This window comes from Nerophis lumbriciformis, linkage group LG09, assembly GCF_033978685.3.
Source record: "Nerophis lumbriciformis linkage group LG09, RoL_Nlum_v2.1, whole genome shotgun sequence".
Taxonomy (NCBI): Eukaryota; Metazoa; Chordata; class Actinopteri; order Syngnathiformes; family Syngnathidae; genus Nerophis; species Nerophis lumbriciformis.
Genome location: NC_084556.2, coordinates 1,327,470 through 1,348,878, shown reverse-complemented (window position 1 = coordinate 1,348,878; position 21,409 = coordinate 1,327,470). Strand labels below are relative to the sequence as shown.

The following is a 21,409-nucleotide window of genomic DNA, read 5'->3' as shown; positions in this document are numbered from 1 at the left end:
GAAACATTGCATTTACTTGCAAAAAAAGGCCTACTCCGTGGCCTAGTGGTTAGAGTGTCCGCCCTGAGATCGGTAGGTTGTGAGTTCAAACCCCGGCCGAGTCATACCAAAGACTATAAAAATGGGACCCATTACCTCCCTGCTTGGCACTCAGCATCAAGGATTGGAATTGGGGGTTAAATCACCAAAAATTATTCCCCACTGCTCCCCTCACCTCCCAGGGGGTGAACAAGGGTGATGGGTCAAATGCAGAGAATAATTTCGCCACACCTAGTGTGTGTTTTACAATCATTGGTACTTTAACTTTAACTTTAACTTTTTAAATGTGGACATGCCACTAAAGAATTTCACATACAGTCATTTATTTCTGCCGGCTCGCCACAGATAAGTTTGGACTGCCACTAACAGATTTGGTGCTACAATGTCGAAAATAAATGTCCCTATGTACAGGTAAAAGCCAGTAAATTAGAATATTTTGAAAAACTTGATTTATTTCAGTAATTGCATTCAAAAGGTGTAACTTGTACATTATATTTATTCATTGCACACAGACTGATGCATTCAAATGTTTATTTCATTTAAATTTGATGATTTGAAGTGGCAACAAATGAAAATCCAAAATTCCGTGTGTCACAAAATTAGAATATTACTTAAGGCTAATACAAAAAAGGGATTTTTAGAAATGTTGGCCAACTGAAAAGTATGAAAATGAAAAATATGAGCATGTACAATACTCAATACTTGGTTGGAGCTCCTTTTGCCTCAATTACTGCGTTAATGCGGCGTGGCATGGAGTCGATGAGTTTCTGGCACTGCTCAGGTGTTATGAGAGCCCAGGTTGCTCTGATAGTGGCCTTCAACTCTTCTGCGTTTTTGGGTCTGGCATTCTGCATCTTCCTTTTCACAATACCCCACAGATTTTCTATGGGGCTAAGGTCAGGGGAGTTGGCGGGCCAATTTAGAACAGAAATACCATGGTCCGTAAACCAGGCACGGGTAGATTTTGCGCTGTGTGCAGGCGCCAAGTCCTGTTGGAACTTGAAATCTCCATCTCCATAGAGCAGGTCAGCAGCAGGAAGCATGAAGTGCTCTAAAACTTGCTGGTAGACGGCTGCGTTGACCCTGGATCTCAGGAAACAGAGTGGACCGACACCAGCAGATGACATGGCACCCCAAACCATCACCCAACCATGCAAATTTTGCATTTCCTTTGGAAATCGAGGTCCCAGAGTCTGGAGGAAGACAGGAGAGGCACAGGATCCACGTTGCCTGAAGTCTAGTGTAAAGTTTCCACCATCAGTGATGGTTTGGGGTGCCATGTCATCTGCTGGTGTCGGTCCACTCTGTTTCCTGAGATCCAGGGTCAACGCAGCCGTCTACCAGCAAGTTTTAGAGCACTTCATGCTTCCTGCTGCTGACCTGCTCTATGGAGATGGAAATTTCAAGTTCCAACAGGACTTGGCGCCTGCACACAGCGCAAAATCTACCCGTGCCTGGTTTACGGACCATGGTATTTCTGTTCTAAATTGGCCCGCCAACTCCCCTGACCTTAGCCCCATAGAAAATCTGTGGGGTATTGTGAAAAGGAAGATGCAGAATGCCAGAGCCAAAAACGCAGAAGAGTTGAAGGCCACTATCAGAGCAACCTGGGCTCTCATAACACCTGAGCAGTGCCAGAAACTCATCGACTCCATGCCACGCCGCATTAACGCAGTAATTGAGGCAAAAGGAGCTCCAACCAAGTATTGAGTATTGTACATGCTCATATTTTTCATTTTCATACTTTTCAGTTGGCCAACATTTCTAAAAATCCCTTTTTTGTATTAGCCTTAAGTAATATTCTAATTTTGTGACACACGGAATTTTGGATTTTCATTTGTTGCCACTTCAAATCATCAAAATTAAATGAAATAAACATTTGAATGCATCAGTCTGTGTGCAATGAATAAATATAATGTACAAGTTACACCTTTTGAATGCAATTACTGAAATAAATCAAGTTTTTCAAAATATTCTAATTTACTGGCTTTTACCTGTATATTGATGCATGCTTGGTTATGCTTTAAAGTCATATCCAACAATTGCGACGACGACGACTTTTTACTGTCAACTGAGTTTCGTTTTTTAAACGATTTTTGCTGGCGGTGTGCCTGCGGATTTTTTCAATGAAAAAAATGTGCCTCGGCTCAAAAAAGGTTGAAAAACACTGGTCTATAACACGCAACTCTACAGTAGCCTATGGCCAAATATGCAAATTACGCGATGACGTCGCCTAATAGCCCTTCTAAGAGTAAAGAAACCCGCACAGGAGCAAGGATTTTTATACCAGTATTAGACCGCCGACATGACGGATGTATTTTTGAATAATTGAATGGCAACACCACCACAAACCATAGCGGGGGAGTAAGCCCCGATACAAGACCACACAGATCTCAGAGGCAATGGACCGAGAAGCAAAACGGTGACTTTTAAAAGGGGTAAAAAAATAAAAAATCCGCAGCATTATGGTTTACTGCTTCTAGTTCAACTGGCTTGTAATGTAATCCAGTGTTTTTCAACCACTAGTGTGTCGTGAGATACAGTCTGGTGTGCCGTGGGAGATTATCTAACTTCACCTATTTGGGGTAAAAAAATATGTTTTGCAAAGCAGTAATTATAGTCTGCAAACGATGTGTTGTTGTTGAGTGTCGGTGCTGTCCAGAGCTCGTCAGAGTAACCGTGTAATACTCTTCCATATCACTAGGTGGTAGCAGGTAGCTAATTCCTTTGTAGATGTCGGAAACAGCGTGCAGGTAAAAGGGTGTCTAATGCTTAAACAAAAAATAAACAAAAGGTGAGTTAGGGAAGGCTATGTAGAACAAAACTAAAACTGAACTGGCTACAAAGTAAACAAAAACAGAATGCTGGACGACAGCAAAGACTTCCACAATGTACATCCGAACATGACATGACAATCGACAATGTCCCCACAAAGAAGGATAAAAACAAAGTAGATGCGGGGAATATCGCTCAAAGGAAGACATGAAACTGCTACATGAAAATACCAAAAAAAAGAGAAAAAGACACCAAAATAGGAGCGCAAGACAAGAACTAAAACGCTACACACAGGAAAACAGCAAAAAAGTCCGAATAAGTCAGGGTGTGATGCGACAGGTGGTGACAGTACACCTACTTTGAGACAAGAGCTATAGTGATGCATGCTTGGTTATGCTTTAAAGCATACTTGCCAACCCTCCCGGTTTTTCCGGTAGACTCCCGAAAGTCAGCGCCTCTCACGAAAACCTCCCGGGACAAATTTTCTCCCGAAAATCTCCCGAAAGTCAGGCGGAACTGGAGGCCATGCCCCCTCCAGCTCCATGCGGACCAGAGTGACGTGTCGAAAGCCTGTTTTCACGTCCGCTTTCCCACGATATAAACAGCGTGCCTGCCCAATCACGTTATAACTGTAGAACGACCGAGGGCGAGTTCTTGGTTTCTTATGTGGGTTTATTGTTAGGCAGTTTCATTAACGTCCTCCCAGCGCGGCAACAACACACAACAACAGCAGTCACGTTTTCGTCTACCGTAAAGCAGTTTGTCTTCCGTAAACAGCAATGTTGTGACACTCTTAAACAGGACAATACTGCCATCTACTGTACATGCATATGTGACATTAACATCTAGGGCTTTTAGAGAGTGTAGTGCACAACTGCGCACACAACAAGGAGACGAAGCAGAATGCATCATCAGAGAGGGTGTTCAGCATGGTTAGAAAAATAGTGACAGAGAATAGAACAAAGATGGACAATTCAACCCTTAACTCAACAATGAGTAGATGAGTGTTATGTGTGTGTATATGTGTAAATAAATGAACACTGAAATTCAAGTATTTCTTTTATTTATATATATATATATATATATATATATATATATATATATATATATATATATATATATATATAGCTAGAATTCACTGAAAGTCAAGTAGTCAAGTATTTCTATATATATATATATATGAAATACTTGACTTGGGGAATTCTAGCTGTAAATATACTCCTCCCCTCTTAACCACGCCCCCCGCCCCACCCCCGGCCACGCCCCACCTCCCGAAATCGGAGGTCTCAAGGTTGGCAAGTATGCTTTAAAGTCATATCCAACAATTGCGACAACGACTTTTTACCGTCAACTGAGTTTCATTTTTTTAATGATTTCTGCTGGTGGTGTGCCTCCGCTTTTTGTCAACGCAAAAAATGAGCCTTGGCTCAAAAAAGGTTGAAAAACACTGATGTAACCTATTCAACGTTGGATTAATTGAATATTTGTACTTTCATTCCTCAAAAACCGATGTCGGTCTCATCCCGGTCTCTTTACTGGCCACAAAATGTAATAACTACCGAACTGGAAATCAATAAAGGTAATTAAAAGGCTCAGCCTTCAAATGAGCAATACCGCCATTGGCCTTTGAATACACTCCGGCCTATCAAATAATGCGATCAATTTCTTTGACTTTCTTTCCCTCACTGCGACGCACGGATGTCTAATTATCTCCCACTCGGTTCTTTTCACTCCTTTTTCTGCCGTGACGTCTTTAAATATTTCTGAAAAAGGTTCTGAGCCTTGCAGGGGTGCAGACAGGACACGTAACATTAGCTGCATTAAAGGGGAACATTATCACCAGACCTATGTAAGCGTCAATATATACCTTGATGTTGCAGAAAAAAGACCATATATTTTTTTAACCGATTTCCGAACTCTAAATGGGTGAATTTTGGCGAATTAAACGCCTTTCTATTATTCGCTCTCGGAGCGATGACGTCACGTTTCGTCGGTGTGTTGTCGGAGGGTGTAACAACACGAACAGGGACGGATTCAAGTTGCACCAGTGGCCCAAAGATGCGAAAGTGGCAAGAAATTGGACGAAATTTGTTCAAAATACGAGGCTGTGGGGAAAGCCGACGAAATGGTCAGTCGTTTGTTCCGCACACTTTACCGACGAAAGCTATGCTACGACAGAGATGGCAACCGTCCCTATTGCCACCGAAAATGATCAAGAGAAGATTATCGACCCTAGCTTCCCTGGCCTGATGACATCAACTCCAAAACTGGACAGATCAGCTTTCAGGAAAAGAGAGCGGATGAGGGTATGTCTACAGAATATATTAATTGATGAAAACTTTATTCATTACTCGCGGTTTTACGTAAATTATTATACATAAACTGTGTTTACCAATAATTTAGCTTAAAAACATTTATTTTTTTCAATCATTCCAGTACATTCGGGTAGTCTTGTGTAATGCAGTATTTTGTGTCTATTTAGGTATGGTTAACCTGAGTGCTGAAATCGTGGAAAAATATATGTTCTTAGCGCGCCTGAAATGGGCTGTCTGCACTCTCAAAGTGCATGTTGTTGCCAAATGTATTTCATATGCTGTAAACCTAGTTCATAGTTGTTAGTTTCCTTTAATGCCAAACAAACACATACCAATCGTTGGTTAGAAGGCGATCGCCGAATTGGTCCTCGCTTTCTCCCGTGTCGCTGGCTGTCGTGTCGTTTTCGTCGGTTTCGCTTGCATACGGTTCAAACCGATATGGCTCAATAGCTTCAGTTTCTTCTTCAATTTGGTTTTCGCTAACTGCCTCCACACTACAACCATCCGTTTCAATACATGCGTAATCTGTTGAATCGCTTAAGCCGCTGAAATCCGAGTCTGAATCCGAGCTAATGTCGCTATATCTTGCTGTTCTTTCCGCCATGTTTGTTTGTATCGGCATCACTGTGTGACGTCACAGGAAAATGGACGGGTGTTTATAACGATGGTTAAAATCAGGCACTTTGAAGCTTTTTTTAGGGATATTGCGTGATGGGTAAAATTTTGAAAAAAAACTTCGAAAAATAAAATAAGCCACTGGGAACTGATTTTTGATGGTTTTAACCCTTCTGAAATTGTGATAATGTTCCCCTTTAAAAAAAAAAGATTTAAAGTGTTTTTTTTAGTTTGATTTACGGCTTAAAACCATCTACAGTATGTCCAACTGATAGATTCGGCTTTACCATGAATTGATTAACGTGGACCCCGACTTAAACAAGTTGAAAAACGCATTCGGGTGTTACCATTTAGTGGTCAATTGTACGGAATATGTACTGTACTGTGCAATCTACTAATAAAAGTTTCAATCAATCAATCAATCAGCACTTTTTATTTTTTTATTTTTTTATAAATAGGACTCAAATTTATTGCATGATGCGAACAAATAAAATAAAGCTAATTTGATGGTGACATTAGTACCTCGGTTTTTGTACAGTAGGTCTTACTTTTTATATTATTCAGTTTTCGCTTGAAATTTTCGTCCAAATACAATAAACAGTTATTGTATGGCCAGACATTTTGACTCGGGGGGCCACATTGAGAGAAATGTGTCTGGGGGATCAAGGTGTATGTGTGTATAAATGATATATATACATATTTAGCTGTAAAAATCTGCTGTACAGTATGTGTGTCGGGGTCCCTTTTTTTCCAGTCACAATGTCCGTTGGAGTGCTAAAAAACGTTACGACGGACCACCTCAAAAAAACGGAATGGAATTTTACAGGTTTTTTTACTGAATGGAAGACCCAAAATGTACATGAAAATAAAGAAAGTGGGATTTACAATATTAACTACGAACAATAAAACACTGAATATTAACAACATATGAACAGACCAGCTCCTCGATGGTTGTAGATTTTTTACCATCAAGCAAAACACAACAAACAGCAAATTATGAATGCAAAGTGTAATAAACACCTACAATATGATATATTATCACGTAAAAATGTTCTTCCGCATCTGTTACTGACAGAAGCGTTTCGGGCTTGCTGCTCTGAAAACAAACCCCGCCCACTCTGCTTTGTTCCTCCCCTGAGCTGCTGTGACGCAGATTACCGTAAAACTCGTGTTACTCCCTACGAGGTCTTAATCGAGGCTCAAGTCGTTCGTTTTTCTCCCACAGACATTAATTTCAGCCACGCCTTCTTCTCGTTAGCAACGATGCTAAAACAATGCCAAAATAATGCCGTCAGAACTAATAAATAAGAACAACAGAACTTACAATTAGTCTGACATCAAATAAAAGAACCCATTGATTTCGCATACATTATCAGAAAGAATCATACCTCATTGAATAAATAAATAAATAAAGTTTATTTTTGAAGCCGAGACTCTATTAACATCTTCCATCAAATGCTTGCGGTCTCACGCTGCTTCCCTTATTCCGTCACATATTAATTGTCCCCCCAACAATGTGACCAAACCGGAACAAAAAATATGTTCCTCTCCGATATACATGGGTTTTGTCACAAAAATACAGTTAACATATACTTGCATGAAATTACCAAAGAAAATCCATTTTTAATCACATTATATGTAAATATGAACTTATATACATTGTATCCACTATGGACTGGACTCTCACTATAATGTTAGATCCACTATGGACTGGACTCTCACTATTATGTTAGATCCACTATGAACTGGACTCTCACTATTATGTTAGATCCACTATGGACTGGACTCTCACTGTTATGTTAGATCCATTATGGACTGGACTCTCTCACTATTATGTTAGATCCACTATGGACTGGACTCTCACTGTTATGTTAGATCCACTATAGACTGGACTCTCACTATTATGCTAGATCCACTATGGACTGGACTCTCACTATTATGTTAGATCCACTATGGACTAGACTCTCACTATTATGCTAGATCCACGATGGACTGGACTCACACTATTATGTTAGATCCACTATGGACTGGACTCTCACTATTATGTTAGATCCACTATGGACTGGACTCTCTCACTATTATGTTAGATCCACTATGGACTGGACTCTCACTGTTATGTTAGATCCACTATAGACTGGACTCTCACTATTATGCTAGATCCACTATGGACTGGACTCTCACTATTATGTTAGATCCACTATGGACTAGACTCTCACTATTATGCTAGATCCACGATGGACTGGACTCACACTATTATGTTAGATCCACTATGGACTGGACTCTCACTATTATGTTAGATCCACTATGGACTGGACTCTCTCACTATTATGTTAGATCCACTATGGACTGGACTCTCACTGTTATGTTAGATCCACTATGGACTGGACTCTCTCACTATTATGTTAGATCCACTATGGACTGGACTCTCTCACTATTATGTTAGATCCACTATGGACTGGACTCTCACACTATTATGTTAGATCCACTATGGACTGGACTCTCACTATTATGTTAGATCCACTATGGACTGGACTGGATACGTCCAAAACTGAGTTGCACCCTTATCTGATTTAGTATGCCACTCGGCAACTTTGGATCCGTTGTTACACCCACCCTGGCTCTGACCTGTTCCACCTGTTGCCCTCTGGGAAGCGCTACAGGTGCATTAAAACCAAAACAAACAGGCTAAAGAACAGCTTCTTCCCCAGGGCCATAACCATCCTGAACGGACTGCCCCATTGTCCCTCATAACTGCCTTCTCTTCGGTGCAATAACCCATTCCACCAACAACCCTGTTTTTGTTTTGTTTTTTCCTGTATATATTCATTTCACACCATATTCATTGCACTTCTACATTTTTTAAATTTTTATATATTTGCACATTGTTTTTCTAGCATGCACACATCGCACTGTATGGAATGGCCTCAATCTCGTTACCTTGCATAATGACAATAAAGCTGATTCTGATTCTACAGATCAGAACACAGATGGCAAGGGTAGGTTTAAAACTTCGGAAAATAGCGAAAACACTGCCGCAAAATACGCTAACAAATGGAGGATAAAGTGTTTCCTATAGGGGACAACACGGACCACTGTAGCCACAAGCTAATGCTAGCTCACCCATTTCTACCACACAGGAACCCGGGAATCGAGCCCAAGACCCTCTCACTGTGAGGCCCAAACACTAACCACGGATTAGTGCAACGCTAAAAAAAATGTTTTTGTTGTTTTCGACCCAACTCTCTCCTTTGAGTCACACATTAAGAGTGTTACTAAAACGGCCTTCTTTCATCTCCGTAATATCGCTAAAATTTGTTCTATTTTATCCACTAGCGACGCTGAGATCATTATTCATGCGTTCGTTACGTCTCGTCTCGATTACTGTAACGTATTATTTTCGGGTCTCCCTATGTCTAGCATTAAAAGATTACAGTTGGTACAAAATGCGGCTGCTAGACTTTTGACAAGAACAAGAAAGTTTGATCATATTACGCCTATACTGTATATACCTTTATATACATATATACATATATATATACCTATACTGGCTCACCTGCACTGGCTTCCTGTGCACTTAAGATGCGACTTTAAGGTTTTACTACTTACGTATAAAATACTACACGGTCTAGCTCCAGCCTATCTTGCCGATTGTATTGTACCATATGTCCCGGCAAGAAATCTGCCTTCAAAGAACTCCGGCTTATTAGTGATTCCCAGAGCCCAAAAAAAGTCTGCGGGCTGTAGAGCGTTTTCTATTCGGGCTCCAGCACTATGGAATGCCCTCCCGGTAACAATTAGAGATGCTACCTCAGTAGAAACATTTAAGTCCCATCTCAAAACTCATTTGTATACTCTAGCCTTTGAATAGCCCCCCTTTTTTTAGACCAGTTGATCTGCCGTTTCTTTTCTTTTCTCCTCTGCTCCCCCCTATCCCTTGTGGAAGGGGAGACACACAGATCCGGTGGCCATGGATGGTGTGCTGGCTGTCCGGGGTCGGGACCCGGGGTGGACCGCTCGCCTGTATATCGGTTGGGAACATCTCTGCGCTGCTGACCCGTCTCCGCTCGGGATGGTTTCCTGCTGACCCCACTGTGGACTGGACTCTTACTGTTATGCTGGATCCACTATGGACTGGACTCTCACAATATTATGTCAGACCCACTCGACATCCATTGCATTCGGTCTCCCCTAGAGGGGGGGGTTACCCACATATGCGGTCCTCTCCAAGGTTTCTCATAGTCATTCACATCGACGTCCCACTGGGGTGAGTTTTTCCTTGCCCTTATGTGGGCTATACCGAGGATGTCAATGTGGCTTGTGCAGCCCTTTGAGACACTTGTGATTTAGGGCTATATAAATAAACATTGATTGATTGATTGATTGATTGTTGAATTAGTAAAAAAAAAATGTCAACACCCAAAAGGACTTTATTAAAGTTTTGTTGTCTGGTCAATCCGGCGGTTTGGCTTCGTATGCTAAGTTGCTAAGAAAGAGGAACACAAACGGCGGTTAGCAACGACTGCTAGCGTAGCACATTGTCGCCAAGCTGATGCCTCGTAAATCACCTATTCTTCTTCCCTCCAAAAAAGGACCCCCGGGGGACGCCCGATTCCTCTTGTGGCGGCGTGCAGGACGCCGAGGGAACCGGGGAGCAGATGCGCCGAGGATGAAGAGGAGGAGGTTTTGTGGCGGGTGTGGGGGTTGAAAAATAGACGAAGGAAAAAAAGACCCCCACCCCCAACACCCCCTTTTTTTCTGCGCAATGTAACCACAGGAGCCGTGGGATTGGAAGCTATTGTAAACACTCCATGACTATTGAGCTCAGGGAACACTTTGCTGCACATTGTCCACAAGCAACCGGATTCAAACCTGCGGTTCTTCACACTAACTGATCACTAGAAAAAACACGGAAGCAGGCCAGGGTCAATTGCAAGTGACCTCCGTTCCAAACCTCACTCTTTGGCAGCAGATCACAAAAAACAGCAGAGCGCTCCTGTCATGCAGAGGATCTTTGACTAGCTTTTTTTTTTAGTGACAGATTCTTAGGAAACGGAATTCCTGTCATATAGAGGATCTTTGACTAGCTTTTTTTAGTGACAAATTCTTAGAAAACAGTATTATTGTCATATAGAGGATCTTTGACTAGCTTTTTTAGTGACAAATTCTAAGAAAACAGTTTTATTGTCATATAGAGGATCTTTGACTAGCTTTTTTAGTGACAAATTCTAAGAAAACAGTTTTATTGTCATATAGAGGATCTTTGACTAGCTTATTTAGGGACAAATTCTTAGAAAACAGTATTATTGTCATATAGAGCATCTTTGACTAGCTTTTTGTAGTGACAGATTCTTAGGAAACAGTATTCCTGTCAAATAGAGGATCTTTGACTGGCTTTTTAGAGACATTCTTAGAAAACAGTATTTCTGTCATTTAGATGATCTTTGACTAGCTTTTTTAGTGACATATTCTTAAAACAGTATTCCTGTCATACAGAGGACCTTTGACTAGCTTTTTTTTTAAGTCAGATTCTTGAAAAACAGTATTCCTGTCATATAGAGGATCTTTGACTAGCTTTTTTTAGTGACAAATTCTTAGAAAACAGTATTATTGTCATTTAGAGGATCTTTGAATAGCTTTGTTAATGACAGATTCTTAGAAAACAGTATTACTGTTGTATTGAGGATCTTTGACTAGCTTTTTTTAGTGACAAATTCTTAGAAAAGAGTATTATTGTCATTTAGAGGATCTTTGAATAGCTTTGTTAATGACAGATTCTTAGAAAACAGTATTACTGTTGTATTGAGGATCTTTGACTAGCTTTTTGTAGTGACAGATTCTTAGGAAACAGTATTCCTGTCAAATAGAGGATCTTTGACTGGCTTTTTAGAGACATTCTTAGAAAACAGTATTTCTGTCATTTAGACGATCTTTGACTAGCTTTTTTTAGTGACAGATTCTTAAAACAGTATTCCTGTCATACAGAGGATCTTTGACTAGCTTTTTTTACTGACAAATTCTTAGAAAACAGTATTATTGTCATTTAGAGGATCTTTGAATAGCTTTTTTAATGACAGATTCTTAGAAAACAGTATTACTGTTGTATTGAGGATCTTTGACTAGCATTTTTTAGTGACAGATTCTTAGGAAACAGTATTCCTGTCAAATAGAGAATCTTTGACAAGCTTTTTTAGTGGCAAATTCTTAGAAAACAGTGTTGACATATAGAGGATCTTTGACTAGCTTTTTTTAGTGACAGATTCTTAGGAAACAGTATTCCTGTCATATAGAGGATCTTTGACTAGCCTTTTTAGTGGCAAATTCTTAGAAAACAGTATTGTCATATAGAGGATCTTTGACTAGCTTTTTTAAGTGACATATTCTTAGAAAACAGTATTCCTGTCATATAGAGGATCTTTGACTAGCTTTTTTAGTGGCAAATTCTTAGAAAACAGTATTGTCATATAGAGGATCTTTGACTAGCTTTTGTAAGTGACATATTCTTAGAAAACAGAAGAACACAATGAACTTGGACTTTGTCTCAGTGTCCCATTAAACTTTAAGCACTTCCTGTTGAGCCTTCTCATGTTGACAGTTCACCGTTAAACACGTGTTTTTCCCCTCAAACCGTGGCATTGGTGACATCAGCAACTGCCACAACACATTCATTTATCATCATTCAAATATTAAAATGATAGTATAAACAAAAACAATTGTCAAAATGACACCATGATAGCCGAATCAAAGATAACATAACTACAAACTTAACCAATGTGAGCATGGTAGATTTAAGCATGAAATAAAATAGAACAAACAAATGTAGAAACGCACTTTTACAATGGAGTCCAGAGTGCGCAAATAATTGCGAGCGCTGCACGTAACGCTAACTAGACCTAAGTCGTTGCATCTTACCGTTGTGTTATTTTATTCTTTGAGTGGATAATTTACAGTGTGTCGCTACAGCATCAGTCTGTCGCCATCTGCTGCCAGCCACAACAGGAGCAGTGCCTAAAGTCAGCTGCAGTTTATTTCATTAAACAATTGCAGCTCATTTTTATACTTGGCAATCTGATCTCGCGGACCGGATTAAATCTGTTCGCGGGCCGGGCCGTAGGTTTGACACCCCCGATTATAGACCATCTCTAAATAGCTTTTTTTGGTGTTAGACCCTCAAAAAGAGCAGGGCAGTCCTGTCCTATATATCTTTGACTACTGTTTTGGTGGATAAGTAAAGACTCCTATCCCTTTAGTGGAGTAAAAATGTGAGGATATGGCAGTTTTAGCTGTCCAAAAATGATAAAAAGCCTTGAGACACATAAACTGACAGTTTTTCTCCTAAATTGGCAACACATTATTATTCTCTGAGCATCAAAGTGGTGCACACATGTGCAACTACCAAGCGGAACTTCCCAGACTTCACATCATGGATCATTTGTCACTTTATGATAAACAATACAGAAGCCCACCAGGAGCAGCATCCACCAGAGCTCCGCAAACACCACAAGCGCACCTAAAAATAATGAATTAAAGTATCTTTTTATCAATAAAGCCCCCATTAATGCGTCATTTTAACTCAAACTTTTTGTGTGCGTGTTGCCTTCAAGGTGCCTCGGACGGAGGATGGGGGAGAAGAGGAAGCCGCAATTCAAAGCATCCTTAAGGAGGAAAATGTGACAAAAAAAACTCACCTGCGCAGTTGATGAAGAGCAATCCCAAGAGGAGGTTCCTTATTTGAAGCATCTTTTGGTCGGATAGTGTCCTTTTTTCTTTCTTTTTCAGAAAACAGCTGAGAGGATGTAGCTCGGTGCTCCTTGCACGGATTGCGCGCAACAATGAGTGACAAGCAGCAGCAGCAGCAGCGGCGGCGGCACAGCAGCAGCCGAAGCACTCACACGTCAACACAGGCGCCAGCTCAATTGGTAGCAGTGCGATTACTCCGCCCGGTGGCCCCGCTCTCGCACAGCATGCCCGAGGAGGCGGAGGAGGAGGCGGCGACAAAGTAGTGCGCGGAGACAGCAGATGGTCCACTAATTCGGATTATTGAGCTGGTGCGAACTGGCACGTTGGGTGCTTCGGGGGGAGGACATTATCCAGACAACTACTGGATAATAAAAGTATTAAAAAGTCATAATAATGAAACAAACAAAAAAAAAGCGATGATAATCAAGCCTGCATTATATTAACTAGCAACGAGGGCAGTGCCCCACCACAGCCGCTTTTTTCTGTTCTTTCATGGTTCAATTCAACTCGGAAAAAAAAAAAAAATTCAGGTCATAATGAGAAATGCTAACAAAGAAGATTATGGAACAAGTGGTAACACTGACATGTGTTCAAGAACACAAATGCTAGTAATTCTATTCTGATCCATGTTGTAGTGTCTTTCACAATGCATAGGGGCAATGAGAGAAGTGCCCCGTCAAAGGTTTTTTTTGCAATTCTCTCATGAATCAAATTAGCATGGTGGTCAAATCGATTCCCGACTTAATGTCCCCATTCAGTATCGACCCGTAGCAAAATGTACACATACGTTAACGTATGTTAAAGAACACAAATGCTAGCAATTCTATTCTGATCCATGTCGTAGTGTCTGCTACCTAACTAGCTATATTTGTATTTCTGTTTTATGGTTGGAATAGATTATCCCTGTCAATTTAGAGCTCCGTCTGTAAGAGAGGCTAAGCTAAATAAATGTGATATTCCAGTCACTAATATTTAGTGCATAGGGGCAATGGAAGAAGTGCCCCATCAAAGGTTTTTTTGGCAATTCTCTCATGAATCAAATTAGCATGGTGGTCAAATCGATTCCCGACTCAATGTCCCCATTCAGTATCGACCCGTAGCGAAATGTACACATACGTTAACGTATGTTAAAGAACACAAATGCTAGCAATTCTATTCTGATCCATGTCGTAGTGTCTGCTACCTAACTAGCTATATTTTTATTTCTGTTTTATGGTTGGAATAGATTATCCCTGTCAATTTAGAGCTCCGTCTGTAAGCGAGGGTAAGCTAAATAAATGTGATATTCCAGTCACTAATATTTAGTGCATAGGGGCAATGGAAGAAGTGCCCCATCAAAGGTTTTTTTTTGCAATTCTCTCATGAATCAAATCAGCATGGTGGTCAAATCGATTTCCGACTTAATGTCCCCATTCAGTATCGACCCGTAGCAAAATGTACACATACGTTAACGTATATTAGAACACAAACGCTAGCAATTCTATTCAGGTCCATGTTGTAGTGACTGCTAGCTAACTAGCTATATTTGTATTTCTGTTTTATGGTTGGAATAGATTATCCCTGTCATTTTAGAGCTCCGTCTGTAAGCAAACCTAAGCTAAATAAATGTGAAATTCCAGCCACTATTATTTAATTAAGTCTTTCACAATAGGGGCAATGAGAGAAGTGCCCCATCAAAGGCTTTTTGGCAATTCTCTCATGAATCAAATTGGCATGGTCGTCAAAACGACTACGGACTAAATGTCCCCATTCGGTATCGACCCGTAGCAAAATGTACACGTACGTTAACGTGTGTTAAAGAACACAAATGCTAGCAATTCTATTCTGATCCATGTCGTAGTGTCTGCTACCTAACTAGCTATATTTTTATTTCTGTTTTATGGTTGGAATTGATTATCCCTGTCAATTTAGAGCTCCGTCTGTAAGCGAAGCTAAGCTAAATAAATGTGATATTCCAGCCACTATTATTTAATTAAGTCTCTCACAATGCATAGGGGCAATGAGAGAAATGCCCCATCACAGGTCTTTTTTTGCAATTCTCTAATGAATCAAATTGGCATGGTCGTAGACAAATCGATTCCCGAGTTAATGTCCCCATTCAGTATCGACCCGTAGCAAAATGAACACATATGTGAAAGTATGTTAAAGAACACAAATGCTAGCAATTCAATTCCGATCCATGTCGTGGTGTCTGCTAGCTAACTGGCTATACTTTCATTTCTGTTTTATGGTTGGAATAGATTAGCCTTGTCAATTTAGAGCTCCGTCTGTAAGTGAGGCTAAGCTAAAAAAAAAGTGATATTCCAGTCACTATTGTTAATTAAGTCTTTCACAATGCACAGGGGCAATGAGAGAAGTGCCCCATCAAAAGTTTTTTTTGCAATTCTCTCATGAATCAAATTAGCATGGTCGTCAAATCGATTCCCGACTAAATGTCCTCATTCAGTATCGACCCGTAGCAAAATGTACACGTACGTTAACGTGTGTTAAAGAACACAAATGCTAGCAATTCTATTCTGATCCATGTCGTAGTGTCTGCTACCTAACTAGCTATATTTTTATTTCTGTTTTATGGTTGGAATTGATTATCCCTGTCAATTTAGAGCTCCGTCTGTAAGCGAAGCTAAGCTAAATAAATGTGATATTCCAGCCACTATTATTTAATTAAGTCTCTCACAATGCATAGGGGCAATGAGAGAAGTGCCCCATCACAGGTCTTTTTTTGCAATTCTCTAATGAATCAAATTGGCATGGTCGTAGACAAATCGATTCCCGAGTTAATGTCCCCATTCAGTTTCGACCCGTAGCAAAATGTACACATACATTAACGTATGTTAAAGAACACAAATGCTAGCAATTCTATTCTGATCGATGTCGTAGCGTCTGCTAGCTAACTAGCTATATTTGTATTTCTGTTTTATGGTTGGAATAGATTATCCCTGTCAATTTAGAGCTCCGTCTGTAAGCGAGGGTAAGCTAAATAAATGTGATATTCCAGCCACTATTATTTAATTAAGTCTTTCACAATGCATAGGGGCAATGAGAGAAGTGCCCCATCAAAGGTTTTTTTTGCAATTCTCTGATGAATCAAATTGGCATGGTCGTCAAATCAATTCCCGACTTAATGTCCCCATTCAGTATCGACCCGTAGCAAAATGTACACATACGTGAAAGTATGTTAAAGAACACAAATGCTAGCAATTCAATTCCGATCCATGTCGTGGTGTCTGCTAGCTAACTGGCTATACTTTTATTTCTGTTTTATGGTTGGAATAGATTATCCCTGTCAATTTAGAGCTCCGTCTGTAAGCGAGGCTAAGCTAAATAAATGTGATATTCCAGCCACTATTATTTAATTAAGTCTCTCACAATGCATAGGGGCAATGAGAGAAGTGCCCCATCACAGGTCTTTTTTTGCAATTCTCTCATGAATCAAATTGGCATGGTCGTCAAATCGATTACCAACTTAATGTGCCCATTCAGTATCGACCCGTAGCAAAATGTACACATACGTTAACGTATGTTAAAGAACACAAATGCTAGCAATTCTATTCTGATCCATGTCGTAGTGTCTGCTAGCTAACTAGCTATATTTTTATTTCTGTTTTATGGTTGGAATAGATTATCCCTGTCAATTTAGAGCTCCGTCTGTAAGCGAGGGTAAGCTAAATAAATGTGATATTCCAGTCACTAATATTTAGTGCATAGGGGCAATGGAAGAAGTGCCCCATCAAAGGTTTTTTTTTGCAATTCTCTCATGAATCAAATCAGCATGGTGGTCAAATCGATTTCCGACTTAATGTCCCCATTCAGTATCGACCCGTAGCAAAATGTACACATACGTTAACGTATATTAGAACACAAACGCTAGCAATTCTATTCAGGTCCATGTTGTAGTGACTGCTAGCTAACTAGCTATATTTGTATTTCTGTTTTATGGTTGGAATAGATTATCCCTGTCAATTTAGAGCTCCGTCTGTAAGCAAACCTAAGCTAAATAAATGTGAAATTCCAGCCACTATTATTTAATTAAGTCTTTCACAATAGGGGCAATGAGAGAAGTGCCCCATCAAAGGTTTTTTTGGCAATTCTCTCATGAATCAAATTGGCATGGTCGTCAAAACGACTACGGACTAAATGTCCCCATTCGGTATCGACCCGTAGCAAAATGTACACGTACGTTAACGTGTGTTAAAGAACACAAATGCTAGCAATTCTATTCTGATCCATGTCGTAGTGTCTGCTACCTAACTAGCTATATTTTTATTTCTGTTTTATGGTTGGAATTGATTATCCCTGTCAATTTAGAGCTCCGTCTGTAAGCGAAGCTAAGCTAAATAAATGTGATATTCCAGCCACTATTATTTAATTAAGTCTCTCACAATGCATAGGGGCAATGAGAGAAGTGCCCCATCACAGGTCTTTTTTTGCAATTCTCTAATGAATAAAATTGGCATGGTCGTAGACAAATCGATTCCCGAGTTAATGTCCCCATTCAGTATCGACCCGTAGCAAAATGAACACATATGTGAAAGTATGTTAAAGAACACAAATGCTAGCAATTCAATTCCGATCCATGTCGTGGTGTCTGCTAGCTAACTGGCTATACTTTCATTTCTGTTTTATGGTTGGAATAGATTAGCCTTGTCAATTTAGAGCTCCGTCTGTAAGTGAGGCTAAGCTAAAAAAAATGTGATATTCCAGTCACTATTGTTAATTAAGTCTTTCACAATGCACAGGGGCAATGAGAGAAGTGCCCCATCAAAAGTTTTTTTTGCAATTCTCTCATGAATCAAATTAGCATGGTCGTCAAATCGATTCCCGACTAAATGTCCTCATTCAGTATCGACCCGTAGCAAAATGTACACGTACGTTAACGTGTGTTAAAGAACACAAATGCTAGCAATTCTATTCTGATCGATGTCGTAGCGTCTGCTAGCTAACTAGCTATATTTTTATTTCTGTTTTATGGTTGGAATAGATTAGCCCTGTCAATTTAGTTTGTTTCTGTTGCCATGACGGCAGATTATAGTCACCTGCCTCTGGTTAGTGTCCCGGACGCGCACCTGTTGCCCGGGCACTAATCGGAGGGCTATTTAGTTTACGCGCTGGCCTCACTCGGTCTGTTGGTTTTGTTTGCTCCCATGCAACAAGTTACGCTCCTAGTTTCGCTCATAGTCTGCATTTTTGATATTAGCATCTTTTGGCTACCCTTTTGTTTTCTGTGCCGTGGGCACCGCGCAGCATATTTTGTACTACAACTCGAATAAATCATTTATTCTCACCTGCAAGCTGCTTCCTGACCCCTCTGCATCTTGAAAAGACGACCTCCGGCATCACAATGCCACGCAGTCGTAACAATTCCAGCCACTATTATTTAATTAAGTCTCTCACAATGCATAGGGGCAATGAGAGAAGTGCCCCATCAAAGGTTTTTTTTTTTGCAATTCTCTAATGAATCAAATTGGCATGGTCGTAGACAAATCGATTCCCGAGTTAATGTCCCTATTCAGTTTCGACCCGTAGCAAAATGTACACATACGTTAACGTATGTTAAAGAACACAAATGCTAGCAATTCTATTCTGATCGATGTCGTAGCGTCTGCTAGCTAACAGGCTATAATTTTATTTCTGTTTTATGGTTGGAATAGATTAGCCCCGTCAATTTAGAGCTCAGCCTGTAAGCGAGGCTAAGATAAATAAATGTGATATTCCAGCCACTATTATTTAATTGAATTAAGCTCTCTCACAATGCATAGGGGCAATGAGAGAAGTGCCCCATCAAAGTTTTTTTTTGCAATTATCTCATGAATCAAATTAGCATGGTCGTCAAATCGATTACCGACTTAATGTCCCCATTCAGTATCGACCCGTACCAAAATGTCCAAAAAGTATAGGTTGTGATGAGACATTCTAACAAACAACAACTACACAAGATAATGGAAAAAGTGGCCACTTTTTAAAGAACACAAATGCTAGCAATTCTATTCGGATCCATGTCATCATGTCTGTTAGCTACCTTGCTATATTTTAATTTTAAGTTCCGTCCATCCATTTCCTACCACCTCATCATTTACAATACATTTTGCCATGTCAGTTTACAGCCCAGCCAGTAAGTGAGATTAAAGCTAAAAGGTTGGTTTAAAAGTCGCAAAATAAATGTGATGGTTCCAGCCTCTATTCTTTTAATTAAGCCTTCAGAATGCATAATAGGGGCAAAGAGAGAAGTGCCCCTTCAAAGGTTTTTTTTCCAATTCTTTCATGAATCAAATTGGCATGGTTGTCGAATCATTTTGAATGTCCCCATTCAAAATCCACCTGTAGCAACATGTACAAGAAGTATAGTAATGACAGCCAAACAAGACAATGGAACAAAAGACCACGCTATGGCGTATACTCAAGAAAACAAATGTTAGCAATTCTATTCTGATCCATGTTGTCATGTTGGCTTTTACAACGTAATTAAGTTTTACTATGAATGATTTTCCTTGTGAATTCACAGCCCAGTCGGTAAGTGAGGCTAAGCTGAGTGGTTGGTCTAAAAGACGCAAAATAAATGTTGTAGTCCCAGCCGATATTCATTTAATCAAGCTTTCACAATATGGTGACTCTGCATTATAGGGGCAACGAGGAAAGCGCCCCACCATAGATTTTGTTTTCTCTTTGCTTTTTTGTAATTCAAATTGGTGCGGTTGTCAGATCGATTTGCGACTGTTCGAGAAAGAAAATGCTAGCAATTCTACTCTGATTCATGTTGTCACGTCTGCTAGATACCTAGCTATATTTGTATTTTAAGTTTTACGATGAACGATTTGCCTTGTGAATTTACAACCCGGTCGGTGAGGCTAAGCTAAGTGGTTGGTCTAAAAGTGGAAAAAATAATGGTGAGGGTTCCAGCCACGATTCATTTAATTAAGCTTTCACAATGTGGTGACTTTGTGTCATAAGGGCAATGACAGAAGTGCCCCAACAGAGGATTTTCTTGAAAAAATGTTCATAATTCCAATTGTCACGATTGTTAGATGGGTTAGTGATATATAGTTGTCACGGTTGGGGTTGCAGCTTGCTGCGGGATCGTTCCTCCAATGCTACACGGACTACTCCGGACGACAGCGTGAGGTAGGAGTTGGTTTATTTAACTTAAATAGTAAATGGATACAAACAGACAAAAAACTAACAAAAGGAAAGCGTGCCGTTCGCACGAGAAGCTAAAACAAAAACTTACTTAGCACCGGAATCAGGAATCAAGACCAGGAATAAACAAACGTGACTGTTGCATACAGCAAACAACGAAGCTACAATGAGTGACCGGAAAAGGCAGAACTAAATAGAGTCTCTGATGAGCAACAGGTGCGCGAAAAGGCAGGTGAAAATCATAAGTAACCATGGTGACTAAACTCAGGAAGTGCATAACCAGGAACTAAAAAGGAGTCCAAAACAAACCGATAACACAAAACATGATCCGACCACGGATCATGACAATAGTCTGCTATGTGACACGCTAACAAACAAGATGATGGATAGAATAGGTATTCTCCCTAAAAATAAGTGGCCACGCTTACTTATGTTCAAAAACATAAAAGCTAGCAAGTCTGTCCCGATCCATGTCTTTGCGTCTGCTTGTTAGCTAGCTAGCTATATTTAGTATTTCCGTCGTAAAGTTTTACAAAAATGAATAGTCACCTCAAATTTACGAACAAGTCGGTAAGTCTAAAAGTCGCAAAAAAAATTGTTGGTTCCAGTCACTATTCATTTAATTTCAATTTTAAGTGTGTGGTGACTCTGCATTATGGGGCAGTAAGGAAAGTGCCCCAAACGAGGCTCCTCCCCCCTTCCATTGTTTAGTGATTTCAATTGGAGGTGTTGTCGGATCAATTCCCGACTCAAAATTGACCTGTGGCAACATATACAGGAAGTTTAGCCCACTC

General features: G+C 40.1%; 1 protein-coding gene across 7 annotated transcripts in view; it reads right to left on the bottom strand.

Annotated features, from left to right (window-relative positions):
* ncam1a (neural cell adhesion molecule 1a) overlaps positions 1–13,561 on the bottom strand; it is a 658,018-nt gene extending 644,457 nt beyond the window's left edge. For all 7 annotated transcript variants that reach the window (XR_012050597.1, XM_061962814.2, XM_061962816.2 and 4 more), the window contains exon 1: positions 13,430–13,561. Coding sequence is in view for 6 of the 7 variants with exons in the window: in XM_061962814.2 (XP_061818798.2) it covers positions 13,430–13,481 (52 nt within the window). In the remaining variant the exon portion in view is untranslated. The remainder of the gene's footprint in view (positions 1–13,429) is intronic.
* Between the last annotated feature and the right edge of the window lie 7,848 nt (positions 13,562–21,409).